The sequence below is a fragment of the Trichosurus vulpecula genome, chromosome 7 (assembly GCF_011100635.1).
Source record: "Trichosurus vulpecula isolate mTriVul1 chromosome 7, mTriVul1.pri, whole genome shotgun sequence".
In the NCBI taxonomy this organism is placed as follows: domain Eukaryota; kingdom Metazoa; phylum Chordata; class Mammalia; order Diprotodontia; family Phalangeridae; genus Trichosurus; species Trichosurus vulpecula.
Window position 1 is genome coordinate 224,121,167 of NC_050579.1, and position 19,419 is coordinate 224,140,585.

Consider the following 19,419-nt stretch of genomic DNA (forward strand, 5'->3'; position numbering starts at 1 on the left):
CCACAGGCTCTGTGCTTCTGTCTCCTGTAACTCTGACAGACTCTTGTCCTGGGCTGAGAGGCCTGGGAGTCGATGCTGTAGCCGGCACTTCAGCCCTGGGCCTGCTCCTGCTCTCGCTCAGGCATGGTTTAGTTCCCCATGCCCAGGGCTTTCCCAGCCCACAGATCCATTCTGTTGACCCTGAAGACTCTCCTGGCTTGGAAGTCTGCCACACTCAGTCTCCTAGTGGCTTCTGTCTCTCTCAGATCTGCTCAGATTCACTTTTTTCAGGTATCTGATAGAAATTATAAGACAGCTCCAGTAAGTCCCTGCTTTTACACTGCTATCTTGGCTCTGCCCCACAGTTTTGGGTTGTTTTGAATAATAAATTACTCTTATGTGTAGTATGCTTTGTGAGAGCCTGCATATGCATGTGCTAGGCAATGTGAGGTCAGGTGTCATTAGATTGATTTATTTTTACTGTTGCTGTTGGTCTGTGAATGCTTTTGATTTTATCAATTATCTTGATTTCTTAATTAACTCCATTAATTAGGGGAAGTCCTCAAAAAATTTACAATGTAGAAATAAGTAGAGAATCAGCGAGAAAGTTTGACTGAGAATATATGGCTGACATGGATTTCTGGAAGTCTTGGTCGACTTCATTATTTCCTGGAATCTTTGAAGATTCTTCTGCCAAAACAGACAGTGGTTATGGGAGAATCACCTAGTGGGGGAAGGAAGGGGATAGAAGTCGAGGAACCACTTACAGTGTTCAGTACTGGAAGGTAATATTTAGGCAAGGAGGCATGCAATAAGTGGAAAGTTGGCTAAATGGCAAGAAACAAATGGAAGTTGTAAATGGAACTTTTTTTTTTCAAATCTGGAAAGTACATATTAGCACAGCAATGGAGGGATCAGTCTCAGGGTCACAGATTTTTTTATTACTTAAACATATGACATAGTACTGTGGATGATTGTGCTGTAGGCAAGGATTCATAATTTTCAAATATTGAGTCAGAAGAAAGAGAAAATACTGTTAAGTCATATATTTTACATGGGGATATTGAATAACCATAAAAAACCAAACACATGTTGAAGTCAAGGGATAAAAATGTGTGATATTATACAAACAATAAAAACTCAGATATCTTGCAAAACTGTCCTTTAAAACAAGCATGGACAAAAAGTAAAACCAGTTTCACTACTTGTCACATCATTTTACCTTTAGTCTTCTAAGAAAAAGCTTTTGTTTTTTCAATTTTTTGTTTTTTCAACTTACATGCCTTTTTTGGTGCACATGTAATGCATCCACCCTATTTATTACTTCATGTGTAAAGGGCCCACTTTTACCTCTGGTTGTCACATAATTTTTATATTACCTGCTTTTACTTTTGAATATATACTTGGCACAGACCAAAAATTCAATGATTAACTAAATATGGACATACTTTTCCAAATTTTTGGTGTATGTTTGATACTAATATAACAATTTGTTTAGTTTCCTCATGGGAAAATGAGGAGCCAGGAGACGTGAAACACTGTCTCCCGGAGTACATTGACACACAGAACGTTTGTATATTCCTCCATTAGAAAATATTTCCCTTTTAGTATTTTTGGAAACCTGTGTAGATTCAGCAAGACATCAATTCTCATCTACTTCCTATCTAGTTGATCAGCTCTCTAATCAGGGGGTAGGCAGCATGTTTCTTTTTGAGTTCTCTGGAACTGTGGTTGGTCATTTGTTGATCATAATTCCTAAGTCTTTCAAAGCTGTTCACCTTTACAATATTGTTATTATTATATAAATTGTTCTCCTAGTTCTGCTCACTTCATTTCATATTGATTCGTACAAGTCTACATTCTTTGAAACAATCGCTTTCTTCATTGTGCCCTAATACACAATAATTTTCCATTATATTCATATACCATAGTTTGTTCAGCCATTCCCCAAATGATGGGCACCTGAAAACAATTGCTAATTCTTTGATGCCTCTTAAAATGCTGTTGTAAATATTTTTTTGTACACATGCATCCTTTTTTTATTTCTTTGAGCTCTTTGTAGTGTAGACTTGGTAGTGGTTCCTCTGGGTTAAAGGGTACATGGAGTTTAGTAATTTTAAGGCCATAGTCCCAAATTGCTTTTCAGAATGTCTGAACTAGTTCACAGATGCACAACAGCGCGTTAATGCACCACATTTTCGTTCACCTTCCTTTGTCATTTTCCTTTCTTTTTTTGACAGCTTTTTCCAATCTGATGGTTATAACAGAGAACCTCAGGGTTGTTTTATTTTTCACTTCTCTAATTATCTGTAATTACAGCATTTTTACATGGCTGTCAATAATTTATATTTAATCCTCTGAAAATAACCTTTCATATCTTTGACTATTTCTCAATTGTATAATGGCTTTTATTATTATGATATTTAGTCAATTCCTTATATATCGTGGAGATTACTTATTTTTTACCATGCAGTAAGTGGTGGAAAGAAGGAATGAAAGAAGGAAGGAAGGGAGAAATGAAAAAAATCCTCATGACAACCCTAGGAAGTAGATGCTATTATTATCCCCATTTTAAAATTGAGGAAACTGAGGCAGATAGAGCTTAAGTTACTCAGCCATGGTAGCACAGGTAGTATGTGTTTGAGGCAGGATTGGGACTCCTCCTAACTCTAGACCTAGTACTCTATCCACTATGCCACCTAGTTGCCTCTAGCACTAAATTAAATACCATTGATGATAATGGACGTCTTTACTTTACACCTGATCATATTGAAAAGGTCTGTGACTTATTTCCATTGTGTATAATTATGGCTCTTCTTTTAGATAGATATTATTTATCATGTTTAGAAAAGATCCAGAGGTGGAACTATGATGGTGGAGTAAAGGCAGAGACTCCCCTGCGTTCTCCCACAAACCCCTCCAAATACCTTTAAAAATGACTCTTAAAGAAATCCTATAGCAGCAGAACCCATGAAAAGACAGAGAAACAAATTTCCAGCCCAAAACAACTTGGAAGGTCTGTAGGAAATGTCTGTTGCACCAAGGTGAGAGAGGAGCATGATCTAGCTCAGGCTGCATCACCATAGACCTGGCCCCAGCAAACCTGGACCAGGCCTTGGGGTGAATGAACCAATGGCAGCAGTGGCTGTTTCTAGATCTCTCAGCCCACAGACAAAAAAGACAACTTAGAAGATCAGCAAGAAAGGTCTGATTCACCCAGGTGAGAGGAAGCTCAGTCCAGTGCAGGTCTCACAAGCATAGCCCCAGCCACAGAAAACCAGAAGCAGGCCTTGGGAGTGACTGAATTAGTAGCAGCAGGAGCAAAAGCAGCAGCATCCCCAGATGGTGCTTCCAGAGGTCTCAGTCCACAGACAGTAAAGGGTTGAACAACTGGTTAGAAAGACATTGTAGGGGTCTTTTTGCTAGCACTGGGGCAGGGCTCTGTTGCTTTGTTCATACTTGGGTCTGGTCACAGTCTTGGGTGGCATTCCCAGGGTGAGGAGGAGCACTAACATAACAGAGCTTGCAGCCACAGTGGAGGCAGGACCGTCTTCATGGTTCCAGGGTAAAAAAAGAGTGCTTGTGGTCACTCACAAACCCAGAGCACAGACCACGAGAGGAGTAAGCACCTCTCCTTAGATCATATCACCTTGGAAGAACTGAAAATTTACAGTCTCTAAAAGAATCTCTGCAAAAAGCTGCAGAAAACCCCCGAAGTTTGGGACAGTGTGCCTTCCACACTGGAAGCAGAGCCCTAACTTAAGAAAGATTTCCCAAGTCAAGTAATTGGCTGGGAAAATGAAGAAACAATGGAAAAAAACTCTGACTATAGAAAGTTATTGTAGTGACAAGGAAGATCAAAACACACTCAGAAGAAGACAACAAAGTCAAAGCTCCTACATCCAAAGCTTCCAAAAAAAAATGTGAATTCTTCTTAGGCCATGGAAGAGCTCAAAAAGGATTTTGAAAATCAAGTAAGACAAGTAGAGGAAAATTAGGAAGAAAAATGAGAGAGATGCAAGAAAATCATGACAAAAGAGTCAACAGTTTGGTAAGGGAGACCCCAAAAATACTGAAGAAAATAACACCCTACAAAACAGACTAGGCCAAATGGCAAGAGAGATCAAAAAGCCAGTGGGGGAGAAGAATGCCTTAGAAAGCATAATTGGCCAAATGGAAAAGGAAGTGCAAAAGCTCACTGAAGAAAATAATTCCTTGAAAATTACAGTGGAGGAAATGGAAGCTGATGGCTTTATGAAAAATCAAGAAACAATAAAACAAAACCAAAAGGATGAAAAAAATGGAAGAAAATGTAAAATGCCTCACTGGAAAAACAACTGACCTGGAAAATAGATCTAAGGGAGATAATTTGAAAATTATTTTACTGACAGAAAGCCATGATAAAAAAAGCCTAGATATCATGTTTCAAGAAATTCTCATGGAAAACTTCCCTGATATTCTAGAACCAGAGGGTAAAATAGAAATTGAAAGAATCCACTAATCACATCCTGAAAGAAATCTCAAAATGAATACTGCTAGGAATATTATAGCCATACTCCAGAGTTCCCAGATCAAGGAGAAAATATTGTAAGCAGCCAGAAAGAAGCAATTCAAGTATCATTGGGCCACAATCAGGATAATAGAAGATTTAGTATCCTCTACATTAAAGGACCAAAGAGTGTGGAATCTGATATTCTGGATGGCAAAGGAACTGGGATTATAACCAAGAATCACCTACTCAGCAAAACTGAGTGTAATCCTTCATGGGGGATTCAGTGAGATAGAGGACTTTCAAACATCCTTGATGAAAATACCAGAGCTTAATAGAAAATTTGACTTTCAAATACAAGACTCAAGCCTAAAAAGTTAAACAGGAAAGGTAAATCATAAGGGGCTTAATAAGCTTAAACTGTTTACATTCCTACATGGGAAGATATTTGCAACTCATAAGACCTTTCTCATTATTAGGGTAGTTAGAAGGAGTATACATAGACAAAGAGTACAGTTGTGAGATCCATATGAAGGGATGATAATTTAAAGAATAAAATTAAGGGGTGAGAGAGCCAATGTACTTGGAGAAAGGGAAAGGGAGAGATAGAATGGGGCAAATTATTTATATTAGGAAGGCAGAATTTATGATTTCAAAGAGAATCTCATATGTGCCTGAAAGGTTCAGAACTGCAGGATATAAGGAATTCTCTAGGCAGAAGGCAGGAGAGCTAAAGCATGTATTTACACTCCACAGTAACAGGCCCACAGACCAGCATCCCCATTTTGATATTTTGATCAAAAGCTTCCAGGCCCAATAAGTCCGCCTCACAAGAGTAACCAGGAGGCCACAGAGAAGTGAGATGGTATAAGGCAAAATGGTATACATGCTTCCCCTCTATGGTAAGAAGATTACCCACTGGCCTCCCGTCCTTGGTCAGCACTCCTCGGTCAACGTGGGTCAGCTCTGCTACCGGCAGCTCAGCTTTGGCTGTAGGGGTCTCTGGCTCCAACCGGAAAAGGAAAAAGGGATCTTCAAGCTGTCTTCTCCCCTCTTATAGAGTTTTTGACATCATCAAGTACCACCTGAATGACCAGAGCCGATTGGTTCTTGAGCTGGCCCCTCCCCCTAGCACAGACTAAGTTAACACCCAACAGGGCATGGCTCTGGAGTTAATACCTCCCCCACAGCCAGCCCCATGACTCATCACACAGGAAGTTCTCTGCTTGCAGGCCATGAGTCTCTGGACTTCCTGCCCCGGAAGAGGTCACACAGGAAGTTCTCTGCTCCCAGGTATGGCCCAACGAGGCTCAATGAGGTAAGCTGAGTCACTCAAAGAAAACAAAGGCCACTCTGGCTACATTATCTCACAAAAAAGAGGCAACCAAAAGCTTTCCAGTGGAAGGGAAGAGAGGGCAGGTGAGGGGAAGTGAGTGAACCTTACTCTCATTAGAATTGTCTCAAAGAGGGGGTAACATACACAATTGTGTATAGAAATCTATCTTACCTTATAGGAAAATAGGAAGGGAAGGGGGTGGAAGGTGATAGAAGGGAGAGAAGATTGGGGGAGGGGGTAGTCAGAAGCAAAACACTTTTAAGGAGGAACAGGGTGAAAGGAGAGAATAGAATAAATGGGGATGGGGGGAATATGGTGGAGGGAAATACAGTTAGCGGTAGTAACTGTGAAAAAAATTGAAGCACATTTCTCTGATAAAGGCCTCATTTCTCAAACAAATAGAGAACTTAGTCAAATTTATAAAAATAAGAGCCATTCCCCAATTGATGAATGATCAAAATATGTAATCAGTTTTCAGAAGAAATAATCAGAACTATCTGTAGCTTTATGAGAAAAATCTAACTCACTTTTTAAAATTTTTTTATTTAATATATTTAGTTTTCAGCATTGATTTTGACAAGAGTTTGAATTACAAATTTTCTCCCCCTTTCTACCCTCCCACAACTCCAAGATGGCATATTCTGGTTGCCCTGTTCACCAGTCAGCCCTCCCTTCTGTCACCCCACTCCCCTCCCATCCCCCTTTCCTTTTCTTTCTTGTAGGCCAAGATAAATTTCTATGCCTCATTGCCTGTGTATCTTATTTTCTAGTTGCATGCAAAAACTTTTTTTTTGTTTTTGAACATCTGTTTTTAAAACTTTGAGTTCCAAATTCTCTCCCCTCTTCCCTTCCCACACACCCTCCCTAAGAAGTCAAGTAATTCAACATACGCCGCATGCGTATTATTATGTATAACCCTTCCACAATACTCATGTTGTGAAAGACTCACTATATTTTGCTCCTTCCTAACCTGTCCCCCTTTATTGAATTTTCTACCTTGACCCTGTCCCCTTTCAAAAGTGTTTGGTTTTGATTACCTCCACCCCCATCTGCCCTCCCTTCTATCATCCCCCCTTTTTTTTAATCTTCTTCTTCTACCTTTTTTCCTGTGGGGTAAGTTACCCGATTGAGTATGTGTGGTATTCCCTCCTCAGGTCAAATCTGATGAGAGTAAGAATCACTCATTCCCCCTCACCTGACTTCTCTTCCCTTCCTACAGAACTGCTTTTTCTTGCCACTTTTATGCGAGATAATTTACCCCCTTCTATCTCTCCCTCTCTCCCTCTCTCAATATATTCCTCTCTCATCCCTTAATTTTATTTTATTTCTTTTAGATATCTTCCCTTCATCTTGACCTCACCCTGTGCTCTCTCTCTCTCTCTCTCTCTCTCTCTCTTTATATATATATATATATATATATATATATATATATATATATATGCATACATACATATATATACACACATACATATATACATACATACACACTCACATATACATATACATACATAAACATATACATATATGAATATTCCCTTCAGTATCCTAATACTGAGGTCTCATGAATCATACACATCATCTTTCCATGTAGGAATGTAAACAAAACAGTTCAACTTTAGTAAGTCCCTTGTAATTTCTTTTTCTTGATTACCTTTTCATGCTTCTCTTGATTCTTGTGTTTGAAAGTCAAATTTTCTATTCAGCTCTGGTCTTTTCACTGAGAAAGCTTGAAAGTCCTCTGTTTTATTGAAAATCCATATTTTGCCTTGGAGCATGATACTCACTTTTGCTGGGTAATTGATTCTTGGTTTTAATCCTAGCTCCATTGACCTCCAGAATATTGTATTCCAAGCCCTTCGATCTCTTAATGTAGAAGCTGCTAGATCTTGGATTATTCTGATTGTGTTTCCACAATACTCAAATTGTTTATTCCTGGCTGCTTGCAGTATTTTCTCCTTGATCTGGGAGCTCTGGAATTTGGCAACAATATTCCTAGGAGATTTCTTTTTGGGATCTATTTGAGGAGGCAATCTGTGGATTCTTTCATTTTCTATTTTGCCCTATGGCTCTAGAATATCAGGTCATTTCTTCTTGATAATTTCTGGAAAGATGATATCTAGTCTCTTTTTTTGATCATGGCTTTCAGGGAGTCCAATAATTTTTAAATTATCTCTCCTAGATCTATTTTCCAGGTCAGTGGTTTTTCCAATGAGATATTTTACATTGTCTTCCATTTTCTCACTCATTTGGTTCTGTTTTATAATATCTTGATTTCTCATGAAGTCACTAGCTTCCACTTGCTCCTATCTAGTTTTTAAGGTAGTACTTTCTTCAGTGGTCTTTTGGACCTCCTTTTCCATTTGGTTAATTCTGCCTTTCAAGGCATTCTTCTCCTCATTGGCTTTTTGGAGCTCTTTTGCCATTTGAGTTAGTCTATTTTTTAAGGTGTTGTTTTCTTTGGTGTATTTTTCAACATTTTTTTGGGTCTCCTTTAGGAAGTCATTGACTTGTTTATCATGGTTTTCTCACATCATTCTCATTTCTCTTCCCAATTTTTCCTCTACTTCTCTACTTTGCTTTTCCAAATCCTTTTTGAGCTCTTCCATGGACTTAGACCAGGTCATGTTTTTCTTGGAGGCTTTTGGTGTAGGCTCTTGCACTTTGTTGACTTCTTTTGGCTTTATGATTTGATCTTCTTTGTCACCAAAGAAGGATTCCAGAGTCTGAGACTGAATCTGGGTGCATTTTCGCTGCCTGGCCATATTCCCAAACTACTAACTTGACCCTTGAGTTTTTTAGCAGGGTATGACTGCTTGTAGACTAGAGAGTTCTATGTTCCACATTTGGGGGAGATGAGCCAGCTCTGCCACACCAGCACTCCTCCTTCCCCAAGAACCCCCAACCCTGACTGGGCTTAGATCTTCAGCAGGCTGTGCACTCCTGCTCTGATCTGCCACTTAATTCCTCCCACCAGGTGGGTCTGGGGCCGGAAGCAACTGCAGCTGAAGGTGCCCCACCTCTTTTGCCCCGGGGGCAGTGGCCGAACCATGAGCTCCTTCCACTCCCGCAGCTTTTCCCACTAACCTTCTCTGCTGTCTTTGGTGTTTGTGGGTTGAGAAGTCTGGTAATTGCTGCAGCTCACTGATTCAGGGCACTAGGGCACCCTCCGCCTGGCTCCTGGTCTGGTTGGTCCACGCCGCTCACGCTGGGCTCTGCTGGGCTCTGCTCCACTTGGCTCTGTTCCCAGCTCTGTGCGGGATTGAGCTCACCCAGAGACCATCCAGGCTGTCCTGGGCTGGAGCCCTGCTTCCCTCTGCTCTTTTGTGGGTTCTGCCGTTCTAGAATTGGTTCAGAGCCATTTTTTATAGGTTTTTGGAGGGACTCGGCAGGGAGCTCACGCTAGTCCCTGCTTTTCAGTTGCCATCTTGGCTCTGCCCCCGGAAGTCCTCTAACTCACTTTTGATTGGAAAAATGCAAATTAAACAATTCTGAGGTACTATCCCATACCTGTTAGGTTGGGTAATAGGACAGAAAGGGTAAATGACAGATGTTTGAGGGGATGTGGGGAAATTGAGACATCAATGCACTGTTGGCGAAGTTGTGAACTGATTCACCCATTCTGTAGAGCAATTTGAAACTATGTCCAGCGGGCCGTAAAACCAGGCACACCAGCAATACCACTAGTAGGTCTCTATCCCAAAAGAGATAAAAAACAAAAAGGAAAAGGGCTTATATGTACAAAAATATTTATAACAGCTCTTCTCTGGGGGTAAAAAATTGGAAATTGAGGAGATGCCCATCAATTGGGTAATCGCTGAATAATGGCTGATTATGATGGAATACTATTGTACTATAAGAAATGATGCTCAGGATGCTCTCAGAAAAACGTAGAAAGACTTGCATGGGCTGATACAAAGTGAAATATACTGTGTATAAAGTAACAACAATATTGTGAGATGATCAGTTGTGAATGACTAGCTATTCTTAGCAATACAATGATCTAAGATAACTCTGAAGGACTTATGATGAAAAATGCTATCTGTCCCCCAGGGAAAGAACTGATGGTGTCTGAATACAGATTGAAGCATACTTTTTTTACTTCATTTTTCTTCAGTTTTTTGTCTGCGTTTTCTTTCACAGCATGACTATTACAGATACGTTTTGCATGACTCCACATGTACAACCTATATCAAATTCCTTGCCTTCTCAGTGAAGTTGGATGTGAGGTGGAGAAGGAGGAAAGGAGAGAATTTAGAACTCAAAGTTTTAAAAACAAATATTAAGAATTGTTTTTATATGTAACTGGGGAAAAATAAAATACTAAGTAAATAGCTAAAAAAGACAAAATGTCCATTTATTCCTATGATTTGTATTATTTTAATATGAATGGATGTTGTAGCTTATCAAGAGATTTTTCTGCATCTATACATATAATTGTATGATTTTTGTGCGTGTTTTCAAAATAGTTAATTATGGTTAGAGTGTTCCTAATATTGAATCAGGCCTTCATTCCTAATATAAATCTAGCCTGGTCTTAAAATATTATCCTTGTGATATGTTGCTGTAGTGTCGTTGCTTTTATTTAAAATTTTTGTGTCAATTTACATTAAGATTGTTGCTTCATAGTTTTCTTTCTTTATTTTGACTTTCCCTAGTTCAAGTACCAAGACTATATTTGTGTCATAGAAGGATTTTGTGAAGATCTGAGATTTCCCTGTTATTTAAACAGTCTATATAGATAGTATCAGAATTAATTGTTCTGTAAATCTTTGAGAGAATATTCACTTAAAAATCTATCTGGCTCTGAATGTTTTTCTTTGGAAATTCATTTATGGCTTTTTCAATTTCTTTTTCTAACATTGGATTATTATAGTTTTTATTGTTTTCTTATTTTGGAATTAAAATATTATAAATGTTCAACCATTACATTTAGAATGCTACATTTATTGGCATACAATTAAATGAAATAATCTCTCTAGTAAATTCTGTTATTTTACCTTCATTCGCAAGAATTCATCTTTTTTGTTTTCTCTTATTTTTTTCTTTTTTAATTGTTGGCTAAGAGTTTTTAATACTATATTTTCCCAATTACATGGAAAAACAATTTTAACATTATTTTTCCTCCAAATTTTGAGTCTCCTGCCCTCTTTCCTTCCCTCCCCTCCTCCCCACTGAGAAGGCAAGTAATTTGATATAGGTTATAGATGTGTAGTCAGTCATGGAAACACATTTTCTTTTTTCTTTTTTTGTCCCAAATACAAATATCAATCAATTTATTTGTTCATTTGGTATCACAAGAATAATGTCACTGGTATAGAACAACCAACACTGGTTATGAAAATAAACATCTTGGTTTTCTTGATGTTCAGTTCCGATGAATGTCTAGTGTGGCCTCTACATTTATATAGCAGCGGGAGACCGTTTTCCCGTGACGGTATTCTATTCCATTGGCATTACCGTCTAATCAGAGAAATCACCTTTGCTGTTTTGTTCAGGGGAACTAACACAAGATCATTTGTATTGGTTATCACTCTTGCATATCCCAGTGAGTTGTGTGTTTTAATGTCATTTACAATGTGCTGTCACTGTGGAAGGTTAAGCTGAAGTAGCCCTGCCATTAGAAGCAGTCTCTTAGGAGAGAGCTACATACAGGGATTTGGTGTGTGCTCACTTTCTATGGAGAAGCTTAAAAAGCAAAGCTAAAACTGGCACACTATACATTAGATAAGAGAGTTCAAATAACAGAAACAGATAGAAATACCTAACAAGTTTCCTTTAGAAAGGAGGTTAATCACAACAATAAATTTTCACTTTTTTTAAATATTTCCCTCCCACAAAAAGAGATATTAAAATGAGCAAAACTCATTTTACTAGTATTATACTCAAACAATTCTATTATTGTTTAAACACATCAATCTCTGAATGTAGGAAATCTATGATAAATGAGACTAACTCCATTGCTTAGAAAAGGAAGTCTGTAACTTTACTGTTTTTAAAAGATAGTCCCTAAAAATACAGTGTTTCCTATACTTACAGTTCCAGATTAGTAACATTGTAAATTAAAAGTGAAAGTTATCCATACATAAACAAAGCTGCTTTCCATTGATTCTAATCTTATCTAAACCTTTGGATAGTTCAAACTTCAGATTTTACAAGGTAAGCTTGTATTTATCAAGTAAAAAGAGAATGTTCAAGTTCATGATGCATTGAAGAAAATGCATCAAATATTTATAGGACAGCTACAATACCAGTTTTTTGTTATTTCTTCTTCCCTCCTCTCAAATGTATAGCCCACCGGTTTTTTTAGTTCCTCTGGCTACAAAACTGTAAAGCAACATCAGGCTTTTTCCCACTCATTTGTTTCTAAACCTTGAAATTAGATGCCAGGACGTGGCTTTTTGGGAGGTGGAAGAGGCATGAGCTCTGTGTCTAGGTCCAGATGATGCTTCCATGCTTGTCCTTGAGAAGCTGTCATACATCTGTCAGTGAACTCAAAGAGGATTTCCTTGGTGACTGGATTTGAAATGCTATTACATACAGCCATGGCAGTGTTATAAGCATTTGGAAAGCTTCTGTCTGTTCTCTGTCTCATGAAGACCCAGCTGTTGTTCTCAAATTTGTATTCTATAATTTTATTGTCATATTGTTTTAGTTCTTTTGTCACCTTAATTTGTGCAAATGGTCTTTCATAACCTCCAACATAAAGAAGGCCAACATTCTGGGGAAGCAGCCCTTCTCCTCCCATTCTTGTTATTTTTAGGCGAAAATCTACAGAATTCAGACTGGGAGGTTTCCATTTCAAAATATCATCACACCGACCAGGTTTGTATTTTCCAATAGGCTGAAAAATAAGTCCATCTACTTCATGGCTGACTTCCCTAGCAAAACTTCCTTCAAGCAGCTTTCTTGAAGTAGAGATGTCAAAAAATGGCTTGTGCCTAACACTAAATGGTTCTCGTTTTTTGTCAATGAGTCCATTCTTCATTTTTTCATGCTGAGGATTTATAATTTCTTTTTCAATACATTGCAATCTAGTGTTGAAATCACAATTTCCAACTGGCTGTGCATTAAATTTAATTATGTCGTATATCAAGTACCGAGGAACGACCTGTCCATTTACTTTGTCAACAATCATTTCCCCATCCAAAAGTGTGTTTGACAAATGAATTCGAAGATCTTTACAGAATGGGAATTCCAAATTTGACACATGAAAAACTGAATTATCTCTATCTATCATAAAAACTTCATTTGTGCCATCAATCAACATCATATACCGAGTACCATCTGCTTTCCAGCTTACTTTGTATGGATTCTGCTCAAGCAATTTAATATTTTGCTTGTCCATGGAAACAGGCTGTGCTCCAGGGAATCCAGACCCTTCCCAGACACAGAAATGATGACACTTTTGCTGTATCTCTCCCAATTTTGGTTGAGTTGTTACTTGAGTTACACCTTTAACTGTCACACCTTCCAAGAGTATGGCACCCAATTTTAAACGTTCTTTTCTCCTTTTGACAAAGGAAGTACTTGATCCAGGTTCAGATTCTTTTTTTCCATCCTCTTCCTCATCTTCCTCTTCTTCCTCAAAACACCACTCTGGCAGTAAAGGTGGGGGAGGTGCTTCTTCTACATGCCCATAACGTGGAAAAAGTTCTTTCAAATAATCACCCTTATAGATTCCTGGTGGTCTGGCTTGTGCAAAGGTAGCAACTGCTGCTTCAATACTCCAATCCATCTTCTCAACCAAGAAGGCACAGATGAGGAAACCAGTTCTATTGAAACCATGAGTACAGTGAACACCTATAAGTTCAGGAGGATTCTTCTCATTAAAGTGTTCACATAGACGAATGAATGTATCGGTATTCTCAGCGGTAGGGCATTCCCCATGACCTTTACACTGAAGCTTTATATACTTGATCCCTTCTTTTTCAATGTCATTTCTATCATAAAATCTTGTAGTATTTGTCAAATCCACCAAAAGTCCCATTTTAACCTTTAGGCTCTTCAGATAGTTGGAGAGCGTACTAGGATGGAATCGATTCTCTTCAGCGACTTGACTATCATATCTTGGTCCTAACATAGTCTTCAGAGGTAAGAACTTCCTTGCCACGGGCTGGCCTCGGCGCGGGCAGTGCAGCCACCGGGGCGGGATCTTGTTGCGCGCCATGGCCCGGGACACGGCGGCGGGGCGGCCGGGGCCGCTGCACACAAGGCCCGGAGCCGCTCTATCCCCGAACCCTCCGCCCAGAAGAGCCTCTCAGCTCCGCCCGCGAGAGGGGAAGGGAGGCAGGTCCCCAACCCTGCCCGCTGCCGCTGCCGCTGCTGAGAGGACCGCTGCTCCGAGGGCTGCCGCCGCCAACGTGCTGCTCCTTCAGCCCAATGTCCAGCCGCTTCCCGGCGCCACTTTCATTCAGACAGCACTCCACAACAGCCGGTGCAACCACGATGCAAACACACTTTCATGCAAGTCATTCTGTGAAAGAAAACAGACAAAAAACTTAAGAAAAAATGAAGACAATAAAGAAAAAGTATCTTTGATTTGCATTGAGGCTTTACCAGTTCTTTTTCTGAAGATGGACAGCACCTTTCACCATAAGTCCTACAGAATCGTCCTGGATCATTGTGTTGCTGAGAGTAGCTAAGTTATTCATAGTAGATCATGATACAATATTGCTGTTACTGTGTACAGTGTTCTGCTTCTGCTCATTTCACTTTGCATTAGCTCATGTCTTTCCATGTTTTTCTGCGAACATCCTGATCATCATTTCAAAGCACAATAGCACTCCATCACAATTATATGCAACAGTTCAGCCATTCCACAATTGATGGACATCCCCTCCATGGCCAATTCTTTGCCACCACTAAAGGAGCTGCTATAAATATTTTTGTACACAGAGTTCATAGTTTTCTTTTTTAAAAAAACCTCTTTTGGGATATAGACCTATTAGTGATATTGCTTGGTCAAAAGGAATGCATGGTTTTATAGCCCTTTGGGCATAGTTCCAAGTTGCTCTCCAGAATGGTTGAATCAATACATAACTTCTCCAGTAGTACCTTTCTGTTTTAATTTTCCCATATCCCCTCCAACATTTGTTATTTTCCTTTTCTGTCATACTAGCCAATCTCACAGTTCTTTTAATTTGCATTTCTCTCATAAATAGTGATTTAGAGCATGTTTTTTAATATGACTATAGCTAGAATTATTTCTTTGTCTGAAAACTGTCTGTTCATATCTTTTGACCATTTATCAATTGAGAAATGGCTCTTATTTCTATAAATTTGACCCAGTTTTCTTTATGTTTAAGAAATGAAGTCTTTATCAGGGAAACTGATTGTAAACATTTTTTTTCACAGTAATGATTACCAACTATGTATTTCCCTCCATCCTATTTTCTCCATTTATCCTACTCTCTCTCCTTTTACCCTGTCCATTCCCAAAAGTGTTTTTCTTCTGACTTTTACCTCCATTACACTGCCCTCTCTTCTATCAGCTCCCTACCCCTGCCCTTATCTTATCCTCTTTCCTTCCTACTTTCCTGTATGGCAAGGAAGATTTCTATAGCTTGAGTATAGAGTGTGTCTTCTCAGTGGGGGTGGGGGGTGGGGAAGTAGGGAGAGAAGTGTGTATATAATTCCTCCTTTAAGCCAATTATGATTAAAGTTCATGTGCTCCCCTCCCTTCTTCCCCCACTTCCCCTCCACTGTAAAATATCTTTCAGGCCTCTTTTGTATCAGATAATTTATCCCATTTTACCTCTCCCTTCCACCATCTCTCAGTGTATTTTTCTTTCTCATCTCTTAACTTTATTTTTAAGATAATTTTACCATACATACAACTTTCTGTCTATTTAGTCCTTCTAACACCCCTAACAATGAGAAGGTTTTAGGAGTTAAAAATATTTTTCCATGTAGGAATATAAACAGTTTAACCTTATCAAATCTCTAATAATGAGAAAGTTTTTTGGAATTGTAAATATCATTTTACCATGTAGGAATATAAACAGTTTAACTTTATTAAATCACTAATAATTTCTCTTTCCTGTTTACCTTTTTAATGCTTATTTTGTACCTTGTATTTGAAAGTCAAATTTTCTATTCAACTTTGGTCTTTTCCTCAGCAATGCTTGAAAGTCCTCTATTTCACTGAATATCCATTTTCCCCCTGAAGGATTATACTCACTTTTGCTGGGTAGGTGATTCGTGGTTGTAATCCCAGCTCTTTTGCTCTCCAGAATATCATATTGCAAGCCCTCAAATCTTAATGTAGAAGCTGCTACATCGTGTGTTATCCTGACTATTGCTCCACAATATTTTAATTGTTTCTTTTTATACTGCTTGCAGTATTTTCTCCTTGATCTAGAAGGTCTGGAATTTGAGTATAATATTCCTAAGAGTTTTCATTTTGGGATCTCTTTCAAGAGGTGACTGGTGGATTCTTTCAATTTCTGTTTTATCCTTTGGTTCTAGAATATCAGGGAGTTTTCCTTAATAATTTCTTGAGGCTCTTTTTTTTTTGATCGTGACTTTCAGGTAACCAAATAATTCTTAAATTATCTCTCCTGGATCCATTTTCCAGGTCAGTTGCTTTTCCAATGAGATATTTCACACTGTCTTCACTTTTTTTTCATTCTTTTGATTATGCTTGATTGTTTCTTGACATTTCATAAAGTCATTAGCTTCCATTTGCCCAATTCCAACTTTTAAGGAATTATTTTCTTCAGTGAGCTTTTGTACCTCCTTTTCCATTTGGCCAATTCTACTTTCTAAGAGAGTTCTTCTCTTCGGTGACTATTTGTCTGTCTTTTTGCATTTGGCCAATTCTGCTTTTCAAGGTATTCTCTTCATTGGGTTTTTGTGCCTCTTTTACCATTTGGTCTATTCTTTTTTAAGATATTATTTTCTCCAGTATTTTTTGTGCCTCCTTTACTAAGGTATTGACTCTTTTCCATGATTTTCTTGCATCACTCTCATTGCTTTTCCCAATCTTCTTCTTTTACTTTTGTACTTGATTTCCAAAATCCTTTTTGAGCTCTTCCTTGGCTTGAGATCAATTCATATTTTTCTTTGAGGCTTTGGATGCAGGAGTTTTGACTTTGTTGTCTTCTTGTGAATGTGTGTTTTGATCTTCTTTGTCATCACAGTAACTTCCATCAGAATTTTTTCTGTTGTTTTCTCATTTTCCAGTCAACTTTTAAAGTTTTAACTCTATTCTAAAGTGGGACTCTGCTTCCCAAGTGGAGGGGGCACTGTCCCAAGCTTCAGGTTTTTTTGTGCAGCTCTTTTCAGAGGTAATTCTGGGGGCCTCTAAGTTTTTGACTCTTCCAAGTTGATATAATTTAGGGAAAGGTATGTCTACTACTCTCCTGAACTGTGCACTGGTTTGTGAACAATCGCAAGCATTATTTTCAACACTGGAACTGTGAACATCATCTCTGCTTTCCTGCAGCCACAAACTCAGCTGTGTTAGTGCTCCTCCTCACACTGGAACTAAGACCCAGGACTGCCATCCAGATCCAAGTATAGGCAGTGCAACAGAGTCCTGCCCCTGGTGCCAGCATATGGACTCCTGTAAGTTTCCTTTTGTTGTTAGATGTCCTTACCTTCTGTGGGCTGAGAAATCTGCCACGGCTAACACTGACTAATTCAGTGGCCCCAAAGCCTGCTCGTGGTTTGCTGGGGCCAAGTCTGCTCTGGCAGAGGCTATGCTGGACTGTGCTCCTCTGTCACCCTATTATGATAGATCTTTCCTGCCAACCTTCTAAGATGTCTTGGTGTGGAAAATTGTTTCACTCCATCTTTTTGTGGGTTCTGCTGCTCTAGAATTTTTTTAGAGTAATTATTTAAAGGTAGTTAGGGGGGTTTGGGGGAGAGCTCAGGTGAGTCCCTGCCTTTAATCTGCCATCTTGGCTCCACTTCCTAATAGTGTTTTTTTTTCTTTTTTAAATCCTAGTTTTTGCTAATTGACTAAATGGTATTTTTGCCTTCTATTTCATTACACTCTTCTTTGATTGTTAAGATTTCTATTTTCATGTTTAATTTTTAAATAGCATATTTGTTTTCTAGTTATTTTTTATTTGCTTATCAAATTCATCAGTCTGATTTCTTTAATGATAAAAATATTTAGAGATAGAAAATTTCCCATAAGTAACATTTTGCTGGCATCTTCAAATTTTGATATATTATCTCATTGCTGTTAGTATTGTTACAAAAACTATGATTCCATAGTTTCTTCTTTGTCTCACTTTTTAAAAAAAATTAGATTTTTTTTTTATTTTTAGTTTACTCAGTTCCGCAAGTTTTTGAGTTCCAAATTTTCTCCCCTTCCCTCTCCTCCCCCTTCCCCCTTAAGATGGCATGGAATCTGATATATGTTCTACATATACCTTCCCATTAAACTTATTTACACAATAGTCAAGTTGTAAAGAAGAATTATGAACAATGGAATGAATCATGAGAAAGAAGAAGCAAAACCAATAAAGAAGAGAAAAAAAAGAGGGCAAATAGTTTGCCTCAATCTGCATTCAGACTCTGTAATTATTTCTCTGGATGTAGATACCTCTTTCAATTATGAGTTCTTTGGATCTGTCTTTGAACCTTGTGTTGCTGAGAAGAGCCAAGTCTACCAAAGTTAGTCATCACAGAAGCAATATGTTTGCGGTTGTATACGATGTTCTCCTGGTTCTGCTCCCCTCACTCAGCATCATATCATGTAGGTCTTTCCAGGTTATTATGAAGTCCATATGTTCCCCATTTCTTATAGCACAATAGTATCTTTGTCTCATTCTTTAGATTTATTTACTCCTATTTAGAATCCTGTTAATTTTAATCTTTGCTTCTGATACCTTTTATTAAACACAAGTTTATTCCATTATGCCCTTAAAAGATATTTCTAATATTTCAACTTTTCTGAATTGTGTGAAGTTTTTGTGCCCCTATACATATTAAATTTTCATAAAATTATCATGCATAGACAAGAGATATGACTGCTCCTTTCCATTTCCAGTCAATAACCTCCAGAGGTCTATCATATTTAACTTTTCTATATATCTACTGAAGTCATTCATTTGTTTTTGTATTAAAATTATCTTCTGAGAAGGATAAATTGAGGCTCTCACTATTATAATATCATTTAATTATATTTACATATTATATTTATTAATCATATTGTAATTATATATTATAATTACATTTCTTTTTATACCTCATTTAACATATCTTCAAAAAACCTATCTACTATGCCATTTGGCTCACCTATGTTTAGTCTTGATATTAATTCATTATCTATTGTTTCTTTCAGCAAAATGTAGTTTTTTTTGTTTATCTTATTTGATCAGGTCTACTTTAGCTGTTGCTTTTTTGGACATTGTGATTGCTATCTCTGCCTTTTTTTTTTTTTTACTTCAGATAGAACACTGTACATTTTGCTCCAGCCATTTATTTTAAACTGTATTGTCTTTATGTTTCAAGTATGTTTCTTAGAAAGGACATATTGTTGGATTATGTTTTCTAATCCATTCTACTATCCTTTATCTACTATCTGATTTATGGTTTAGCTGATCCTATTCATTTCATAATTATGATAACAAATTGCATATTTCTCTCCACCTTATTCACT

The 19,419-nt window shown here is 38.0% G+C and overlaps 2 protein-coding genes across 3 annotated transcripts in view; one reads left to right on the top strand and one right to left on the bottom strand.

Annotated features, from left to right (window-relative positions):
* Positions 1-19,419, top strand: part of HMGCLL1 (3-hydroxymethyl-3-methylglutaryl-CoA lyase like 1) — a 293,745-nt gene that overhangs the window by 207,441 nt on the left and 66,885 nt on the right. The window lies entirely within an intron of this gene.
* Positions 12,181-13,971, bottom strand: LOC118855719 (mRNA-capping enzyme-like). Its single transcript, XM_036765722.1, has one exon. It carries the CDS (start codon positions 13,969-13,971, stop codon positions 12,181-12,183), a length of 1,791 nt encoding a protein of 596 aa, XP_036621617.1.

What these genes read in the sequence shown, in the direction of transcription:
- LOC118855719 (XM_036765722.1), bottom strand. Translation starts at nt 13,971, where the DNA reads ATGGCGCGCAACAAGATCCCGCCCCGGTGGCTGCACTGCCCGCGCCGA.